This window comes from Cricetulus griseus, chromosome 5 (assembly GCF_003668045.3).
Source record: "Cricetulus griseus strain 17A/GY chromosome 5, alternate assembly CriGri-PICRH-1.0, whole genome shotgun sequence".
Lineage (NCBI taxonomy): Eukaryota > Metazoa > Chordata > Mammalia > Rodentia > Cricetidae > Cricetulus > Cricetulus griseus.
This window is the reverse complement of record NC_048598.1, coordinates 164,193,946-164,214,948: the sequence shown is the minus strand read 5'-3', so window position 1 is coordinate 164,214,948 and position 21,003 is coordinate 164,193,946. Positions and strand designations below refer to the sequence as shown.

The following is a 21,003-nucleotide window of genomic DNA, read 5'->3' as shown; positions in this document are numbered from 1 at the left end:
TTACATTCCTAACCAAGTAACTAATTACAAGATAATTCTGCAAGTACCTGTTTTCCTTTAATATTAAATTTAATATATTTTGAAAGTGAAAATGTCACTAAATACAACATTGAGAATCTGACAAGAATGCTATAAAATTAGTTGAACTGCATGCTGATGTAATATGACATCACCTGCTAGACAATGCACCCCAGAAAAGAAGTAAGCAGTTTCTTCTTTTTAGTTTCCCTCTAGAGGAGGGGAATGATTAAATTTACTTTAATGGATGCATAGTTTTGCAACAAAATTTTTCATCTGTTTCCTCTCTTTTCACAAGGGATTTTCCAACTCACCTTCATTGAGCTGGCAAACAAAGGCCAGGGAGCTGACTGAACACTATAACAAGAATGAAAACATCTAAGCTCACCACTATAAAACCAACACCATACTAGATTTTTTTTGGTGGTGGTGGTGGGACATTATATTGGGGACAATATTTTCTGTTGGCAAGGAAAGTAAAGAATTTTGGATAGAAAACAACAAGGGTTTGTGATTTAAATCATATCACTTTCCCTCCAGTCCTGTGACTAAGAATAGGTAACGTTGTTATTTCATGGAAAGTACCTCTGTAGTAGTCAGTATTATCAGCCAGATTCTCGTTTAGATAGATAACTTACAAGAATTCAGTTCTGGCTCAAGCAATTGAAAACTGGGCATGACTGCCAGGGGGACTGGATTAGATACACGGAAATCACCCTGTAACTCTGATCTGATACACATGTCCTCAATATCCAGGAGCCAAATAGGACTCAAATGTTTCTTCTGAATTTTTCATTGGCATGATACCAAGGAAGCATACATATTCAGAGGAAGGATGTTTATACAGTTTGCCTCCCTCTTCTAATTTAGGAGCATCAGCATCCAGTGCAGTTTCTGTTTGTTTTGCATGAAATTAGGTTTTGTTGTGTAGCCCAGGGTGACCTCTAAATTATGACCTTCCTGGTCAAGCATTCTTATTGTGTGGTTTAGCAGTCATCTCAAATTTGTCTTTTCTAGTTTCTCACACATAGTGAATGTTTTTGCAGATTTCACTCTGTTACGATGCCATTGATGCCATTGCACACTATTGCATTATTACTGCACATATCTCTTGACACCCAAAATTAAGTTTATTGTGGGTATAAATACTGAAACTATACATAATAATATTATTAGCATATGTTGATGCCAACCAATAGACATTTGTAGCCTTGTGTTTTTTTAGTCTCAGTCTTATCCTATTGTAAATATTTTTTAAAATTTGATTTATGTTCTATTGATAGAATTTGAAAATCTAATCAAAATTAACTATCTCTAAAATGACATGTACTGGCATTGTTCCCTTCAATAAATATAAGACAGTATGTTAAATATTTTAATTAGAGATATCATGAATGTGATATATTCCATCTCTTTCAATAGATCTATAAGCAACACAGGGCCATTATAGGAGAAAATATTAAGTAAATGCAATAACAGAAATAAAATTCTAAAACTCTGGAAATGTAGAACAAGCAGAGATTAAATATATAAAGGAACTTAGAAGGTAAGTTGTTTCCCAAAGTTGACAACACTGAAGCCCACATAGGCAGACAGTGATTCCTAATGTCAGTGAGTTGGAGGGGAACAGAGCTGTGTATTAAGAGCATTGTGTAACAGGCAAGATAGGTTTTGTAGTCAAGAAATAGCCAAAATTCTATCTCGCTTCTTTCTAAAGCTAATAGTAGATTACCAAGACACCAGGGGAAGAGCTTCTTATGAACACACTCCATATGAGTCTATGTAGTTAGATATAACCAATGCCCACACCTGTAGCACTGAACAAGCCTGTTTGGGTGTGGTCAGAGGTGCGGACTCAGACATGATGGGAGGTAGGACTAGATCTGTGGTCCCAGACCTCAGCACTTTCTCTTGCTTCCAGATGCATCACAATAGAGCAGCCTGTGGGGATTCTTAGAGTGGGAACCTGTGGCATCCATCTGTTTCTTCTGTAAATGACTTGTCCCTGAATTAAATTATATTTAATATTAATACCTAGTCATGTGAATCATTATCTGTGCCAGCACATGTCTAAATGCAATATTCTAGCACCACAGGCCATGCTATTCTAATTCTGACTAATCTCGGGATCACCTAACCATTGTGAATCTTGAAACAAAGCTCTTAATCTCTTAGTTTCTTTTCCAAATCCTCCCCCTCTTTCTCCTTCTATGCCCCTCTCTTGATTATTGTAACTGCATTCAAAACTTTGCATTAGTTGTTCAAGCCCATGTGATGTGTAGAACTGAATTCAATGTGAATTGTTCCACATATCAGTTCATGCAATCAAGGAGGAGCTCATGGACCCTAGAATAATAGCTGGGAAACAAGCATAGGACTATTCCAGAGCCCCTGAACTTGCATGTCAGTTTGGAGGTTTGGGCAGTCTATGGGGCCTCTGGTAGTAGATCAGTACTTACCCTAGTACAAGAATGGACTTTAAGAGCTCACTTCCCATACAAGGATATTCTCACAGCCTAGACACATGGGATAGGGTCTAGGCCCTGGTCCAAATGATATGACAGACTTTTAAGATCTCCTATGGAAGGCCTCACCCTCCATTGGGAGCAGAAAGGGAATGGAATGGGGGGAGGGGAGGAGGGAAGGGAGAGGGAACTGGAATTGACATGTAAAACAAGCGTGTTTTAATTTAAATGGAAAAAAGAAAAAATAATTTGATCAACAATCAGACATATGCTTTTATTTTTTTCTAACATAATATGTCCCTTGCTTCCTGGATTCCATTTTAATTTAGCTCCTTGCATTAAATCTTCTGCAGTCTCATTGAGACATCTAACTTGTACTTTTTTAGTTGTCCTTGGATTCCTTGTAGCTGATTGAAGCTTGTCTGTATTGTCTCTTAATGTTTGAGATATTGGCACTACCAGGCCCTTCTCATGCCTTCTCTTGTTCTTCCTCTCATTCTTTCTTGAGCTTTGTTGTATACATTGTATTTCTCACTTTGTCTTCCATATCTCTATCTGTGCTGCATATTTTTCTTCTTTTACTCTTTGTGGATTTGGGATTTTTTCATCACAAGCATTTGTTTTTCTCAGCTTACTACATTTTAATTTCAATAAGTACATTTTGCTTTGGGATATTTTTATTTGGTTTTCTCTTAGATTTATCTACTATTTTCACAGTTCCTGTATGTTTCTCCTTAATTCTATTATTGCTTAATTGTCTTTAGAACTTTTTATAATTTGGGATTGGTGAAATAATTTTTTCAGTTAGGAGCTTCTAATGCTCTTAAAAAGGATGACACTTTTGTTCCTAGCACCCATCCAGGATGGCTCTAATGGTTCCTACACTGACATTCACACACACACACACACACACACACACACACACACACACACACACACACACAATTTGCAATAAATATAAATCTTATGAAGAGCTTTTTAAAAAATCTTACCTTACTTTTTCAAACTCATCACTTTTTAATATTTTTGATAAGAATTCTCCTCATTAAATGTATTGCCATCTCCTCTGTGATATCCTATCGCTCTGAGTCTCTTTCTCTGTATCTGTCACTGTCTCTCAGGTGTTTGTATATGCTTGTGCATTGGCACGTGCATGTGCATGTCTTCGTGCGTGTGCGTGTGTGTGTGTGTGTGTGTGTGTGTGTGTGTGTGCACGTGCACACGTACACAAGTGTGTACCCACATGCATTATCATGCTGGTACACATGATATAGGCATTTGATATTTCATTGTGAGCCCAGGCTCAGTTGAGATTGTTACATGCCTGGGCTTCTCACTGGCCCATGAAAGCATCTCTGTGTCACTTACATTTCCAGCGCTTGGGTCCCCATCAGCCTTGTGAAAAACTCAATTTATGTTAATTTCAGAGTGTTGAATATGCTTGCTGAAACATTTTTCTTTTCAATTTTCCCTGTCAGAGCCTCTTTCATTTTGATTGTTGGCCCACTTACAGGCAGATTTCCAGCTATCCTACTCTCACAGATGCAAAGCCACATATAATTCAGTTGCAACCTCAAAACTCCTGCTCTAGCTTTACATTCCTCCTGGAGGCATTCTTGTTTCACGTTGGTGGACAGTTCTTTACATGCATCTTATAACTTTACAGTAAGTCCTACTCTGATAAGAGGAACTATATATTTCCCATTGCTAAAACATTATAAAGACAGTTAAACTTCGTAAGGATGCATACACATTGATTTCTCCTTTTCACAGCAGGATCTTAGTGTTTCCATTTTTCTCTGGCCATCCTCAAATTTATAATCTCACCTAGTTTTAAGTGTCAACTCATCTCCAGGCTTGACACTGTGGTGTACATACTTAGGAACAGAATGCATAGTCAGTTGAAATGTGTCCATCTACTGATCTCCATCTTCAGTTCTGATATGTAATCTGAACCATTTATTGCCTTACATTTTATATTAGACAAAATGGTGAGTTTGATAGACAGCAGAAAGATTTGACTAAACCACAAAAAAAGGTACTTGGGATTTTGAAAAACTAATATTTATATGTCAGTACAAAAATTTCGATGCCCTAAGATTATATACAACAGTAAAAATTCTATTTGGTCAAATTACATAATGAATTAAATAATTTTCTAGATAAATTAGTTTAACTTTTTTGCTTAGAAAATTTGTATGAATTTTCTGTTGACATTAGGACAGGAGATAACAACTACAGAGTCTATGCTCCACAGCTATGGAGTCAAATTACCAAAGGCAAAATAAATACTTTTAAAAATCACACACAGAATACCCCGATAATTCTTCATACTTTGGTTGGGATTAATTTATATATCTTCTTGGCTGCATATAAGCTGTGGTTTGGACATACCTGGTGAGGCTCTTAACAAGATGTTTAATTGCCTATAAGGTGTTTCTTCCTCTGCATTTAGGTAACCACCAGCCATTCCTCAAATTCCTCAATCTTATTAATCCTAAAATTATGGGTAGACACACGTGAGATTGCATTCAAAAGATGTGGTTGTTCTTGACCATAAACATTTAAGTCAATTGTTACAAAGTGAACAACAAGGCTTTTTAACATTTATTATCAATCACTACTATGTTATGATATGTCTGTTTTACCAAAAGGGAAAGAAAAGGAAATTGTGTGCACTCCTGGTGGTGAGAAAGTGTTGTTTCCTAACCCCCTTTGGAAATTCCCCAGGAAGCCAGGAAACCCCTTGCTAGGCCTTAACCAAGAGGGATTTAAACATAAGCCATGAATTCTTTCTGATTGCTATTTGGCCTGAAGGTTTGCTGGAAGGAACAATGTCTTAGTTAGAACATTTTCCAGCTTTTAAATGCACTAGAGTATGATTGTATTATGTGCTGCCCCTGATTTATGTTGAAAACCCAGGAACATTTTTCCAGGAGAAGAGTTTTGTGTACATGTGAGCCATTGAGGCCAGGCTTCGTTGGAGAAGTTACTGGCTCACCTCACTATGCTGCTCATTTATTCAGACTGCTTGCTCTAGAGGAATCTAAGGATATCCAGTGCTATTTGGTGAAATAAGTAGAACAAAACAGATAGGGCTTGTTTAGGACATAACACCATGATGTAATATGTCAATGCTCAATTACGAATTTGTATGCACCTTTAAAAATTGTCTCCAGAGAAAAACTGATTGTCATAATACAGTGTTTCAATTAAACCCACATCCTCAGCATTCTGAGTTCCAAATTCCTAAAACCCTCAAGTTAATCTTTTCCATGTTGTGGGGTTAATTTACATAAAGATCTCTAGCTGCTGCTGTACTGCTTCAACTTTTGGTAGCTTTGATAGACTCCATAATGCTATGCACACTATGCGCACTATATTATAAACTTCTTTTCACAAAGACAAGCTATGATTATCAACAGGCATTAGTCTCACAGACTGACCACTAACTGTGTTGTATTCCAACATTGCCCAGGTCTCTTTATTCCTGAGTTGTATCTTGTAATCCCTATAAAAATACATCTGTTCCAACTGTATGTATTTTGAAAATTAAATGTACTAATATCATGCCAACTGACCTGGCCACCAGAGCCATGTGAGAGAATTCCGGTCGGCAACCCAAGATGGGCTGAGGCTTCGGGTCATTTGGGAAGTTGTAACTCACTTGGCCAGAGCAAAGGGAAAAAATGAAAGAAGGAGAAGGAAAAAATGAGAAAGACAAAGAACAGTTCTGAATGTGGGTTCTTTTTTCAGTTTGGAACATAGATTATTCCTTGATTCCATCATGTTAAAATTTCATCAATATTCATACATGTGAAATTGTTTAGGGTCATTCTTCTCATTCCAGAGTTCTGTGAAGTTCTCTAGGGTTTTTGCTTCCTAACAAGCAGAACTGGTGAAGTAAGCATTCTGTGGTGGACTGATTTACTGCTGAGGATCATAACTTGGTAAAGAAAAAGTGTTTAAATATAATTGCCCAACCATATTTTTAGCAGAGATTCTTGATATATCACATTTGTTGGGAGATAATTTATATTGACTGCATTCATTTGAATGTTTGCAATGAATCTTTGGCTTCCTTTGAGTCTTATAGTATGATTTCTGTCGAAGATGCAGCTTGAAATAGCAACAGATACAAAAGCTAAGGGCAGTTAAAATACCATTCTCAAAAAAGATTTTTATGTCAAATAACCCAAGCTGAATATTTTTCTGTATATGCAGATTAGGGGAGTGATGTTGCTGTATAGTTAATGTAATCCCAGAATTTGGAATTTAACTTTCAGGTAGATCCTACTTAGCTGACCTTTATAAGACAGTTAAATACATTAAATATATACTAGTCCAGTACATACCAAGAACCTCATGACTTAGAAGTCTGATAGAGCATATCACGAATATTTCTTTCTTCTGATGCTCTGGAGCTTACCTGCTTCAGGTAGGATTTGTTTGAATTTCCAGACTTTTACATAGCAATTTTCCTTCATGACTTTCTTCAGTCTCTCACAATTGTTTTCAACTCATATGTATAAGAAAATTAGTGTAGGTGGAGTGTATTCACAAAACCATTTGTATTATATAAGGACTGTCTAAAAGACTTTCTAGGTAGTTTTACTTCTGGACTCCTTCTGTTCTACATGCTAGCATAATAGACTGAACTAGGAGATCCCACTAATTTCTACTTAGTCCACTTAGTACAAAGTCAAGGGCATGGTCTCAATATCTGTAGGATGCACCATCATTACATTTTCACAGCTCTTTTAGATGCATCTATACCTCGTACATATTTTATGAAAGTTCATGTTGGCCTAAAGTGTAATTTAGCTTGCAGCAAATGTTTCATACATTTTCCACTAATCTTTAAAACACCATAATTATTTTAGGAATCCTAAGAACCCTGCCTCACTCTCTCATCTCTGGCTCCATTTATCCTCTCCCCAAATTCAATCCCTCTACAAAAAGAAAACGAAGCAACAATAATGAATTTTGGACTACATTAAAGCTAAGCTAAGTGATGATTTGTAGGTTGTCATTTTGTAACAAGGCAAGAATATTTATTGTAATTTTTTAATTATAGGAATAAACAAACTGTTTACATTTGAAATTGTCATCTGCAAAGCCTTAAAGTCTTTACCACTGCAGTTCCCTTTGTATTCCCATCACTGTACCTCTGCAGAGTCCTCACAAAAATCACTGTCATTACATTACTGCCAGTCATTTTGGAATATCCACTATATTATTATTTGAAGATGACCTGATTGTGCCATGACTTTGTTAAGTTTCAGACAACTGAATGCCAGAGACCACTATGGCCACGGAGATTACAAACCTTGTCATCTGAGATGGGGGAACTTAACAATAACTTTTCTTTTCTAGTCTCTACATTCTGCAAAATGTGTGCAAAATGCTTTATACAAGGCTCTTTTCATGACTTTTCTGTTTATTCAGCAACATTGTTGTGCCAATAATTTGGGCAACACTATTTCTCTGCACTCTTTTTCTTGCAAATGTAATTATTTCTGGGGATGATCCTGAGAACTTTCTGACTTTATCATACTGGGTAGCAAACTCTTTGTCTATTTGTGAGAAAGTGGAATGATTTAGACATTTTTGTGACAAAAATAATGACTCAGATTTCGGGGCTCTCAGGCAGTGGTTTTCTAGAACCCCAAATTTTGGAGCTGTTAAACCTTTTTATACTCCCTACTTGTGATTTCAAAGACAATGAGTGAGGGACGCCTTTTAGAAGAAAGAAGTGGATGTTATAATTTGCATTTGTACATACTTACTCTATGCAAAAAATATTTCTCCATGGGTGAATTATAAAATAAAAATCAAAATAAAGTTATCAACAATGGAAAATGATCTGTTACTATTTTCAGAACAGAGTTAAAGAAACTGTTAAGACTAAGTTAACAGTTATATAACAATGGCAATGATAACATTGTAGTATAGCCTGAAACCAATAAATCTTGTTTGTAATAGATGCACAACTAAAACTGCAATAACTCTTCTTGCACATAATTTCAATCAATATTTCCAAGTCATTTCTGTGATTATTTTTTGTCTTCAGATGTAGACACCAAAGTATAGTATCATTAAATATCTTACTCAACAGAAAAATGTGATTCAAATATTTATCTGTGCCCAAAGTTGGAACACTGGTACTGAATTGTGATTTGCATAGGCAACTCTCTGCCTACTAAAACAAGAAAGAAATTTCCTTACTCATATAAACTCCTATAAAATAATTATGGAGGATAGAATTAATTTTTCAAAAAGGTACAAAAGAAGATATAATTCCATGATTTAGCAAATTTTAACAAAACATTTTAAATGTTTTTTTATTTAATGGTAATATTGTGAATAAACTTTTAACTAAAACTTAGAAAGGTACACATAACATCTTCATGGCTATAGGAGATAAGTTCACAAAAATCTGATAATTCTAAGTTCTATGGAATTAAGGACTATATTTCTCTTATTTCATACCCAAGTCAGCAGGAATAGGCCTGAAACAGAATGGAATTTGGTGGAGGGATTACTGATAAACAAATATTATCTAATGAGTTTTGAGTCCACATAATATTTTGCACATCCATTCATAATTGAAGTAAATGCCATGCTGTTTTTTTTCTTTGTATTACACATTTAACACTAAATAGTTAATGAATTAATGGAGTAATATGAGTATTTAAATAAAATAAGCTTGAAATCTAGGATTTATTAGTTGAGACTTAAAATATTAGTTTATTTTACATTGACTCTATATTGAAGCTTTTAACAGTTTTTCAAAGATACATTTGCCTTGCCATCTCTTGTTGACAATGTAGTAGAGATGAGGTAAGGGCATACTTCATACTAGTTTTGCTCCTATTCTTCATCTATCATTTCCTTCAAGTCAGGCCCCTGTATTTCATAATTCTATTATCAGTTTTCTATTCTGATAATTTATCATTCTATCATGCTTACTTTTCTCAGAATTACCTCCATTTTGCTTACTGCTTTGTATTACAATTGTTAATGAATATTTCAAGAAACATTTCTACTGTTGAATTGTCTAATTACTATAGGATGTTTGATGCAGATATTTCATTATGTTATTGAAGATCCTTTCAGAAAAATCTGAAATGTGTGTTTTGACCCTGAAATTAACACACACACACACACACACACACACACACACACACACACACACACACAAATGTATCATCAATTTGTAGAGATCCTGCATCTTTTCTTCAGCTCATGATAGATTCTTTAGTAATATATTTGCTTTCATAGTTGAGTTGTTCTTACCATTATCATCACTTGGAACAGAGGATATTTGTGCCTTGGTATAGCATAATACCTTGTTTAAAACTTCAAAGCTAAAATATTCACTTTGGAGGTCTGCAGTGCCTATGCCATAAGGACCTATATTGCCAAACTTATTGAAAACAGCTGGGTGCCTGCTGCCTGCCTCTTTCTTTATTGGAACTGTTGCCAGAACAAGTAGTCCAAATAGAAAGCAAGGGCAAGTTCAGGCATCTGGAGTGTCTCTCAGGAAAGCAGCTGTGGCTTCCTTAGGAAGTTGTCATTATTAGCCATCAGCCACAGTTCTGTGTACCCTTGGGTCTGGTTCTGGCTCGACTGGCTTAGTAGGATGCAGTTTATGTCTGAGGACATTCGCAGAAAACTGTTTGGGCAGTCCCATCACTGGTAGAACTCTAAGAAATCTCTCAAGCTGCGAACCATATGTGGGCTGTTGGCTTGCTATTAGACTATGCTGGAGGCTCACATTTACTGAGAATCTAATCATCCCAATGACGCAAGCAAAAACAATATGCAAGATTCTTTTAAAAGCTCTCAAGATAGACTGTCTTATTTTTAACACAATATAGCACTAATATGTTTGTAAGCACATCATTTTCTCCTAAAATATTGAACATATCTTATGAGACTTTTTGTTATTATTTCCCAAGCAGTATACAAATACAAAGGAATTTTTGGTTACACACTAAATGTCTTGATAAGCAATGTTGAATGTCATTCTGCATTTGTAAACACATGTTCTTGCAGATGGAGTATTGGACAAAAGCTGAAATTTTTAGCCACATCAGATATTCTTGGCTCTTGCTCCTGGATGCACCGAACATCAGCTTGCTCAATGATAAGTTTCTGAGAGGGTTCTCTTGCTACTCCTTAATCATATAAATTGAATTTTATTAGAAGATCGTGCCTGATTGATTTTTCTTTATAAATTTTATTGAAACACAGCTTTGTTTAAGAGTAGAAATGTCATAATTTCACCAGTTGGAAATAAGTTATAAATGTAAGATACTTTAAATCTTAGATGAGTTGTCATGCATCTATTCACTAGAGTTCATTTGTTAAGGACATGGAAGAACTAGTGTCCAGCAAAATTTTACTCAAAAGTTTCAGTTTCAAACACACTGGATATGAGGCAGGGACTTTTATGCCAAAGGTAATCAAAGAGATTTTTATTTATAACTATAAATAAAGCATTTATGTAGAAATAGAGAAGTACAAAAGAAATTTGAGTAGCTATGGTGTATAGTTGAGGGGTAGGGTTCCCTTTGTATTTATGAAGGCTTTGGTTTGATACCATTACTATACACATCTGTAATACAATAAAATTTGAAATTGTAATATTGAAATTTTGAATTCACTGAACAAAAATAGATCAGTTACAGTTCATTCACTGTTAGGTCATAATATCAAGGTATTTAGAATATTTTACACATCAGTATTTTTAATGCCCTAAAAGTTTCAGCACAGACTTAAACTGGTAATATTCATCAAGAGCTTTTCATTTTTTATACTCTGGTTTTATTTCCAACTTTTTAAAGGCTACGAGTTGATCATGGTTATGAATTTGTCACATCTTTGTTTTGTTCTGTTCCTTCTCACATGGATGCAAAGAAGAGTGTGGTGATCAATGATCAATGTTAAGTACAAGGAGATGGCTAGTATAAAGAATCTCATAAAAAGATGTTTTTTTTTTGGTTTTTTCGAGACAGGGTTTCTCTGTGTAGCTTTGGAGCCTATCCTCGAACTCACTCTGGAGAACAGGCTGGCCTTGAACTCTCAGAGATCTGCCTGCCTCTGCCTCCCGAGTGCTGCCATTAAAGGATTGTGCCACCAATGCCCGGCTCATAAAAAGATCTTATTTCCTACAATATTCCTCAGCCAAGTGACTGCATTTTCTTTAATTTCTCTTTCAACTTCAAATAAGAGACATCTAAACAGAAAAAAAAAAAAACAAAGACCAAAAAATAAAGGAAGCTTGGACACTAAGAATGTACCAAAATGTTTAGAGTCTATAGAGAAAAACATTCTATATTGGAGCATCACCATTGCGTATAGGAAAGTAATTTTATCCATTGTCTGAGCAGATTATTGTACTCTGAAAACAAAGCTTGTTAATGTTAGTATTCCTAAAAATGTTCCCTATCAATAAAGACAATTGATGCAAACATTTAATTCAATGAAGAAAACTCCACAGATGTTTTTGAGAAATGTAACATGTATTTTCATTTTATGCTAATTATGGTTTATACAATTCCAACCAGATGAGTTTGCATGAACAGTAGCTAATTCAGGCCAACTGTCTTCATACATACTCTCTGAAATCTAGGTAGGCCTCATAGAACTCTAAGTGATCCATTCCTAATCTTATCAAGAAATTTTGTCATTCTCAAGTGTTTGTGTGATAATTTAAATCTGGACTGGATAGACTGCAGACTGGTTCACAAATAGCGTAGAAAGAGATGCATATATTCTCATATGGTCTAGACTTTGAGAAGTGAATTTTGATTGCACATGATAATAAATTATGAGGTGAGTGCTAAATTGATTTTCATAGGTGATATGACACTTGTGTCAGTCAAGTTAATACCTTTTCAACTTTCTGTTTCCTTTGCCCCAACTTAGTATGAAATAGTAAAATATCTGAGTTTTCACTCTATATAAGTCAGCTAAAAGCTTTAAAAAGATGAATTCTGATGCTATAAATATCATCCCAAAGTTGTATTTTATTTAATTTAGACATTAGTATTTACTGGATTTTCTTACTTAAAACTAATATCAGTAGATATTTAAGGACTGAAATTTATTCTTTCCAAACAATTCTCATTTACACATGTGTAGAAACCTGTTGCTTTTTCAAAGCCAAGAATTTTAATTCATTTTTGTGTGTAGTACAAAAAGTTCATTTTAAATGTAAATAATGGTAAATTTTGCTAAGACCTCATATTAAATATAGTTTTTTTATTTTGAAATATTATTTAGGAATACACACATGAGTGTCTCAGTATTACTATAGTAACTGGAAACAGTTTCTCTGTACTTTGATTACTGTCTTCTGTGTGAGTCAATATTTTGGCCATCTATAGACTACACTATAGGCAAAAATATAATCTCTTAAATTCTTTTGAGCAGACACTTATGAAATAGATTCATGGAAAACTACAAGAAAATATAACCTATCACTCCCTCATCAATTTCTGATATTTTGATTTTTAAGGACCTTCTGGGTTCACTCCTGTTCTGTGTTTGACTCTTTGTCCCTTGCATTGATAGGAAATGGTGGTGCTTTACAGCAATTCAAGTTCAATATTTGTTTGAGCCCTTATCTCTACATCTCTCAAAAGCCATTTTGAAAAACCTGAAAGCATGAAATTAAAAGTGTTAGCTTAATTTTCTCCAGATAATTTCAAAGAGTTTAGATACTTTTCATGCTACCAATAAAGCAATTCTTGTTCATAATAGTTGGCTTTCCTTACAATAGCCAGTTACCAGCTTTTTTCCCCAATCTTTATTGACATCAGAGAAACAGTCTTTTAAAATTTGTAGATGATTTTTATTTTATGTGTATGTGTGTTTTTTGCCTGCATGTATATATTTGCACCACTTGTGTCTGTGGTGCCCATGAAAGTCAGAAGAGGTCATTGGTTCCTCTAGAATCATAATTACAAGTTACTGTGAGTAGCCATATTGATGCTGAAAACTGACCACCAGATAATCTGTGTGACAACCGGTGTTCTTAAGTGCTGAGCCATCTCTCCAACCTAGAAAGTAATATTTAATGTTCTTTTAATGTTTTAAAATAATACCTATTAATACTTGGATGAAAAAGGAAGAAATTTTACACAAAAATATCATATTCTGTTTAGGTCTTGTGTATAAGGTATCAGAATATATGTGCTCATCATAGTACTAGAAAATTATTACAGAATTCTACATTTTCTTTAATCTTTCAGAATTACATACATTTTGTTGTAGTAAAATAAAATAAAAGCAAAATAAAATTTACAAATTGTCATTTCATATTTCAATAATTAAGATTCTTTCCTTGTTCAGGTAGGATAAATAGTTGTCATTATGCAGTTGATATGCCTGTCAAGGCACTTATTAGTGCTTTAGGGCTATATAAAGCATTCTATGATTTTATCAGTAGGCAGAAAATTAAATGAGATACAGCACAGTAAGTGTTTTTATTTCAATATCTTTGCAAACAAACTTTTGAGACTCAAAGCCAACAAACTCAAAAGTCTAGTTACCCCATAGACATTCTTTATTCTATGAATATTTCAAGTAATTTTAAAGCACCTGTTTCACCTGCAAATTTATATCAAAGTTAAATGTTATGAAAAGTCTTTGTAACACCTCTATAAAGACGGTAGTCTGCTCACCATCTGTAATTGCAATGGCCCACTATTCAACGGGATGTTTCCTTCTCTTGGGCATCAGGTCTATTTGAATTCCCTGGTCATGTATCCAAGCCAGAAAGATTAATATGCACAGTGGCATATAAGAAGTCAGCTCACTTGGCTTGTGATTTAGGGATTTGCAGTCATAGGGCATGTCATTTGCACGAAATTACCCCTGCTTGCATGATTCTCCCTCCAGTAAGTTAGAATCCTGGCTTGCTCATATTTGAGCCGTTTTCAACAAGGCCTCTGTAACAGATTTAACTGGGTGGGGGCAATAGTTCCCACTGGTGTTTAATAGGGATTAGGTGCTCAGATTAGCCACCTGCCAAATGATGAGCTTTCTAGAATGAGGTGGAAGAAATAGAGAGAGCATCTGTATAGGGCAAAGTTCAGGCATTAGAGTTGAAGTCCCTGGGAAGTCAAGGAAATAGCCTAAAGACAAGGACTGCTAATGATGTGTTAGCACAGGGAGGGCTTGACACTGAGAATGAACTTCCTCTGTTTCATATTTTGCATCCAGCTGTTAAAATCATGGGACTTGGCCAGACCTACAATAGAATGAGGGTGTATTGACTTTGTATATATCTGGAAACATATCTTAATATTAGAGAAACATATAAGAATAAGTGCAAAAATGCTACAATATGCATTCACTTTATCATTACCCTTAAAGAAGAATGAAGCTTCCTTTGTTGCATTGGATTGAGTAATATGTTAATGAGCTATTATCAAATGAGACATATTTCATGTCAATAACTATGGAAATGCAAAAAGAATAGCTTAATGAAAAATCAAACAAAATTGAAGAGGAGAAAAATTTTGACAGAATCGATATCAATAATCAAGTGGTTATATGAATTGTATGCTAAATAATTTTACATATTAAATTATGCATGTAACCTAATTGAATTTATTATGTTATATATAGTAATACAATATATCCATACACATATGTTCAGAATATAATAATTCATTTTCCTCTACTTTAATAGTTCTAACAAAGAAATGCCACCCATAGTTTTAGAAAGATGTAGTCATTTTAGCTCATATCTGTGACCCTTTGTCAATATATATTTCATTATGTTTAAGAACTCTAATTTTCATCCTCAAAATGCTGATTGTGAAAACATCTTAAAAGCATAGAAATTATTGGATTTAAAAACTGCAAATCCAGATTGTTACTCGTATAAAATAAAACAAAAAACCTCACTTATCTCTGGATGAGATGCTCATCTCATCCAGCTGCCTCCAGAGATGTACATACAATGGTGCTTTCTGGTGACCACTGCAAATGTAAACCCTAACCCCAGCTATTGACACTCTTGAGATGATTTAGTGATCATACATTAACATATTTTGAGTGCCTACTGCTTCATCCACAAAGTAGATTACTCTTCCAAGACATGTACGAATCAGACATCATGTCTGGTAAGGACACCAAGAGCTTCCCTAGTCCAAGCATCACTGTAGGAAACCTGAAAGTTGATAGGTTGTTGTCTCTTTCGAGGTTAGTCCATAGATACCCAAACAGACAAAATTAACAATGTGAACCCTGTTCCTCTGTAGGATGCTTCCTCTGTAGGGTGCTGACTGCATTTGTGGTGGGTAGGAAACAGAGGAAACAAGAAATACTTGGACTTTGTTAAGTAGGAGGTCAACATGAATCAAAAGGATCAGGTTTCAAAGGTAGAAAGGCTTCCCATCATGGTGAATTAGGAACAAAGTTATAGATACAACTTTGAGTACTATATTGAATAGATATGGAGAGTGGGCAGCCTTGTCTTGCTCCAGATTTTAGTAGAATTGTTTATTTCTCTCCATTTAATTTCATACTGGATGTTGGTTTGCTGTATATTTGCATTATTATGTTTAGGTAAGTTCTTTGAATCCCTGATCTCTCCAAGAATGGCTTTGAATCTTGTCAAAGCCTCTTTCATCATCTAATGAGATGATCATGTGTTTTTCTTTCAGTTTGTTTATATAGTTGGTTACATTGACAGGTTTTCATATGTTGTGTCATCCTTGTGTCTCTGGGTGAGGATGAAGCCTATTTGATAATGATGGATGACTTTTTGATGTGTTCTTGGATTCAGTTTGCCAGTATTTTATTGAGTATTGTTGAATCAATGTTCATGAGGGAGATTGGTCTGTAATTCTGTTTGTGTGGTTTGGATATGAGGATAAATGTAGGCTCATAAAAATGTTTGACAATGTTCTTTCTGTTTTGATGGGGGAAGTCCTTCTGTGTCTATGTTTGTCTTGTTGCTTGATAAATAAAGCACTGTTGGCCAATGGCAAAGCAATATTGGAGGGAATAGGAGAGAAGGAGGATTCTGGGAAATGTAGTAAGGAAGAGTTGCCATGTGATCAAGAGGAAGAGAGGATGAACATGTGTGGTGTCCTTTATAAGTCCTTATAAAATATATAGATTAATGGTTATGGTTGATACTTAGGGCAGAGCTAGAAAATGAGAAATCCTAGTCATTTGGACAGCAGCATTGTATCTAACATAAGTCTCTGTATGTTATTTGCGGGCTCTAACATGGCGGCAGAACTCAGGTGGCTGGAGGAAAGGGTTTTCATATGTTGTGTCATCCTTGTGTCTCTGGGTGAGGATGAAGCCTATTTGATAATGATGGATGACTTTTTGATGTGTTCTTGGATTCAGTTTGCCAGTATTTTATTGAGTATTCTTGAATCAATGTTCATGAGGGAGATTGGTCTGTAATTCTGTTTGTGTGGTTATTGTTAAACAGTTTCTACTGTGTGGAATGATTTGTGGAGTATTGGTATTAGTTCTTCTATGAAATCCTGGTAGAGTTCTGAGCAGAAATCATCCTACCCTTGGTGTTTGGGGATTCCAGACTTTTATTGATTGTAGGGAGTATAGGTCTATTTAAACTGCTTATCTGGACTTGATTTAATTTTGGTATGTGGTAACTATCAAATAATCCAATAAAATATGGAGTAGAGATCTACACAGAATTCACAACAGAAGACTCTCTCAAATGGATGATTGACAGTTAAACAATTGCTCAACATCCTGTGTCAACAGGGAAATGCAAATCAAAACAACTCTGAGATACCATCTTATACCTGTCAGAATGGCTAAGATCTAAAATACTGATGACAGCTATGTTAGAGAGGATGTGAAGGAAGGGAAACATACCTCCACTGTTGGTGGGAGTGCAAACTTGCCCAGTCATTTGGTGCAGAGATCCACAGCCAATCGCGGGCTGAGCTCCAGGAGTCCAACTGAAGAGAAGGAGAAGGGATGATATAAACAGGTGGCATCAAGATCACAATGGGGAAATCCACAGAGACAGCTGACTTGAGTATGTGGGAGCTCATGGACTCTACATGTGGGTGACATTGTGTGACTCAGTCTGATTTTGGGGCCCCTGGCAGTGGGACCAGGATCTAACTCTAGTGCATACACTGGCTTCATGGAACCCATTACCTATGGTGTAATGTTTTTTTTCACCCTTGATACAAGGAGGAGGGCCTTGGTCCTGCCTCAACTTGATGTGCTAGGCTTTGTTGAGATCCCATGGGAGGCCTTCTGGGGAGTTGATGGAGGGTGGGGTGGGGGGAGTTGGGGGAGCAGGAGGAGGGGAGGGAAGGGGAACTGTGGTTGATATATACAATGCATAAAAATAAGAGAAAAAAAGAACCAAGTCATATCCTATAATTTTTAACATTTTCACTGAACTGTGTTCAGTATTACTGAAGAGCTAGATAGAAGTATATGAAGTCTAAAGGGGACCATTAACACTTGGGCACTAGGAAAAAAGAATTATAACACATGAAATTTTGTATCAATTTTTTTGAGGTTTCATGGAAATTACTCACCACAGTCCACATCCATGTAGAAAATCCTTGCAATCTTAGACATCACTTTCAAACCTACCAAAATCCTTTACTGACACATCTATTTCAGATTCTAACAGCATGTACTAGTTGTTTGGTAAAGATACTGAATTACAGTAAAATATTTACTGATATTATAGACATAATGTCTGATCCTCTTGGGGAACTGTATTCCCAGCTATACTGTCCACATCAACTCATCTTCAGAAGCCAAATGAACTAGCTACTGAAGTATAGTAGTGTTCATAATTTTCTTCCAGCCCTGGTGTTGTTTTACCTGGCACCACCGTGAAAAATCTCATGAAGTCATTTCTCTTGAGTTACAGTCAAGAGAAACAAAATGAAAACCAGCCATTAAATACATTGTGCTTGACTTCTGAGGCAACCCAATATGTTAATATTATTCTTTCCTTCGGCTTCAATATAAATACTGGTTTTTATTTTCATTTTTTTTATTTTGTGGATGTGATAGGCTGAAAGGAATGTATAGAGTAAGGGGAACAAACCTACATGACTAGCTGTCATTCAGACTAATGATCATGTAGAAACCACCAGGAGGTTTAAGTAAAATTGAACAATGTATCACATCTAAGCACCAATGTTCAGAAAAGCTGTTTTGATTAATATTTTATTGTTGTTCACAAGCTGTTGTTTAATTTTTTGTATCCTGATATCAAAGGTATTTGGGGTAATTTAATGGCTGATGACAGTTGATGTCTTTGGCTTTACCCCAGTACCTCACCTATGCATACTCTTATGCTTACATTTTAGTGCTTAAGTCTTTTTCCATTGTATATTTCTTTGCATATTCCAGAAATAGTAAATGTCTTCCTGGGGAGAAGTAACTGCTAGCATTATTGTAGTTTGCAGAGGAAATTGACACAGTTCATACATACTTATAGAGAGACATGCTGTAGGTAGGAGACCCACATAGTTATCACAATCAATCTGGCTTATTACAAACTTTTTACAATAACTTTACCATTTCATCATCATCTAATGTTCATCATCAGGAAAACAGCCCCAGTGCTTAATGAAAAGAACAAGGGGAAGCATTCACATAGGAGAATCCTGAAAGCACATAACGCATAACCTGTGCACAGGCAGATGAATTATGGGACATAGTATTTGTATTATTCAAACAGAAAATGCTACAACCATTATTCCTGCTGGGAATTTGGGAATTGCTATGTGCTTCTTATTGCTAAATACACTAAAAAGCAATAATACCATGTGTTTGATTTTTGTTGATTTATTATGAGTATCTAGTGTTATCCAAAAGCAAGAAATTAAACTCAAACTACCCCAAAGTGTATATATATATATATATATATATATATATATATATATATATGTGTGTGTGTGTGTGTGTGTGTGTGTGTGTATTTATAAATATCCAACTTTAAGGAGAATTTTGTAGCTGCATATTTGTACATAGTGAGATAAAAATATAGAGAAGACAAGTTAGTCACAGTTTTTTTTGGATTTCATTATTGTTAGATAAAATGCATACCTTACAGGAAAATGATTCTTCAACAATGTTTTCACTTCTCCTATTCCTAAGCCTCCTAAACTATAGAAGAAATGACATCATCTACATAGAACATCCAGCATTTGGTACTCATAAATGTAGAAGAAACTTGTTCTATTTTGTTCAGAATCTAGTTTATATAGTGCCATGTCTTTAAATAATAGCATATATATATATATATATATAATATATATATATATATATATATGTAAGAACAACAAAAATAAACTTCTTTCTCTCCTTTTTATATTCACATAGTATGCTTTATGTTAAGTTAACTGAATCCTATCATTGAGCTACTTGCTAAAATTTGTTTAGGAAATTTGACTGTGTAAAATTATTTGTTTTATTCCAGGAAAATAATTTAACTCGGTGGAACAAAAGCTTGGACTCACGTTTGTTTTTTTTTTTTTTCTTTCAGATTTTCTTTTCTGTTTGCATTGCTTTTTGGGGATTCAGAAGCATGAAACGACTCACCACTGGCTCTTGGAAATAAACCTACTCACTATAAAGCGGTCTCTCATTCCTGTCCATTGTCCATGACACTTTACTGATACATCAAGATCATTATCTTACATACTTCTTACAGAAGCTACTTAGATAATGAAAATTCAAATTACTTATTTATCTATGCTTCTCACATTCATTTTCCTGCCAAAATTAAAGTGAATTATGCTGTCTTGTCTCACTAAAAGCCAAGTTATTTCATATACATTGAGGCTCTATTTGCTTTTCTTCTCTGTGGTAATGACTATAAAAAGGAAAGGGTGGGCTGAAAACATTTAACAGAAGGAAAATTACATTTGTCTTGCTTGGTTTGACAACTTTTCTTGAACGTTTGCTAGAACTATACTTAAATATACCTCTGTAGTCTTTAAAATGTATTGGAGTCTATGTGAGCTTGCATTTTCCTTTGTAAACAAATGATCTATCTCAAAATACATAAAAATAATTCAATGTGATGAAAATGATTAGAATTGGGAATAATTAGTTTGTTCAACATGTCAGTTTATAATACATACTTGTAAAATATTGGGCCAACTTGTTTCAACAGCTTGAGGAGTACCTTATAATTCATGCTATTTCAATTGTCATAATAATGTTAATAAAAGTGTCTGAACAGAAGTACCAAATGTGGTATATGTATACTGGTTATTGAAATATTACAAGTCTGTTATATGTTCCATTTGGAAAGAACTGACAAAGATAAGAATGAAGTTCAGAAAAAGATTGAAAAAAGTCTTTAAAAATAAAAATTGTTCCTTTCCTTCAATATTTTTCAGACAATTTATGCGACAATTTTAACAGCCCAAGTCAGAAATGCTAATCTTCATCATGACTTTCATTACTCTTCACTAACATGCATCACTGAATTAAGAAGACTGACTATAGTTGTTTAGCC

At 34.9% G+C, this 21,003-nt stretch overlaps 1 protein-coding gene across 1 annotated transcript in view; it reads left to right on the top strand.

The window, feature by feature from the left end:
* The window catches only part of Agmo (alkylglycerol monooxygenase), a 302,932-nt gene extending 282,612 nt beyond the window's left edge, over positions 1-20,320 (top strand). Inside the window, exon 13 of the mRNA XM_027419743.2 lies at positions 20,023-20,320. Within this exon, the coding sequence (XP_027275544.1) occupies positions 20,023-20,097 (75 nt within the window). The 3' untranslated portion in view covers positions 20,098-20,320. The remainder of the gene's footprint in view (positions 1-20,022) is intronic.
* Positions 20,321-21,003: the final 683 nt, after the last annotated feature.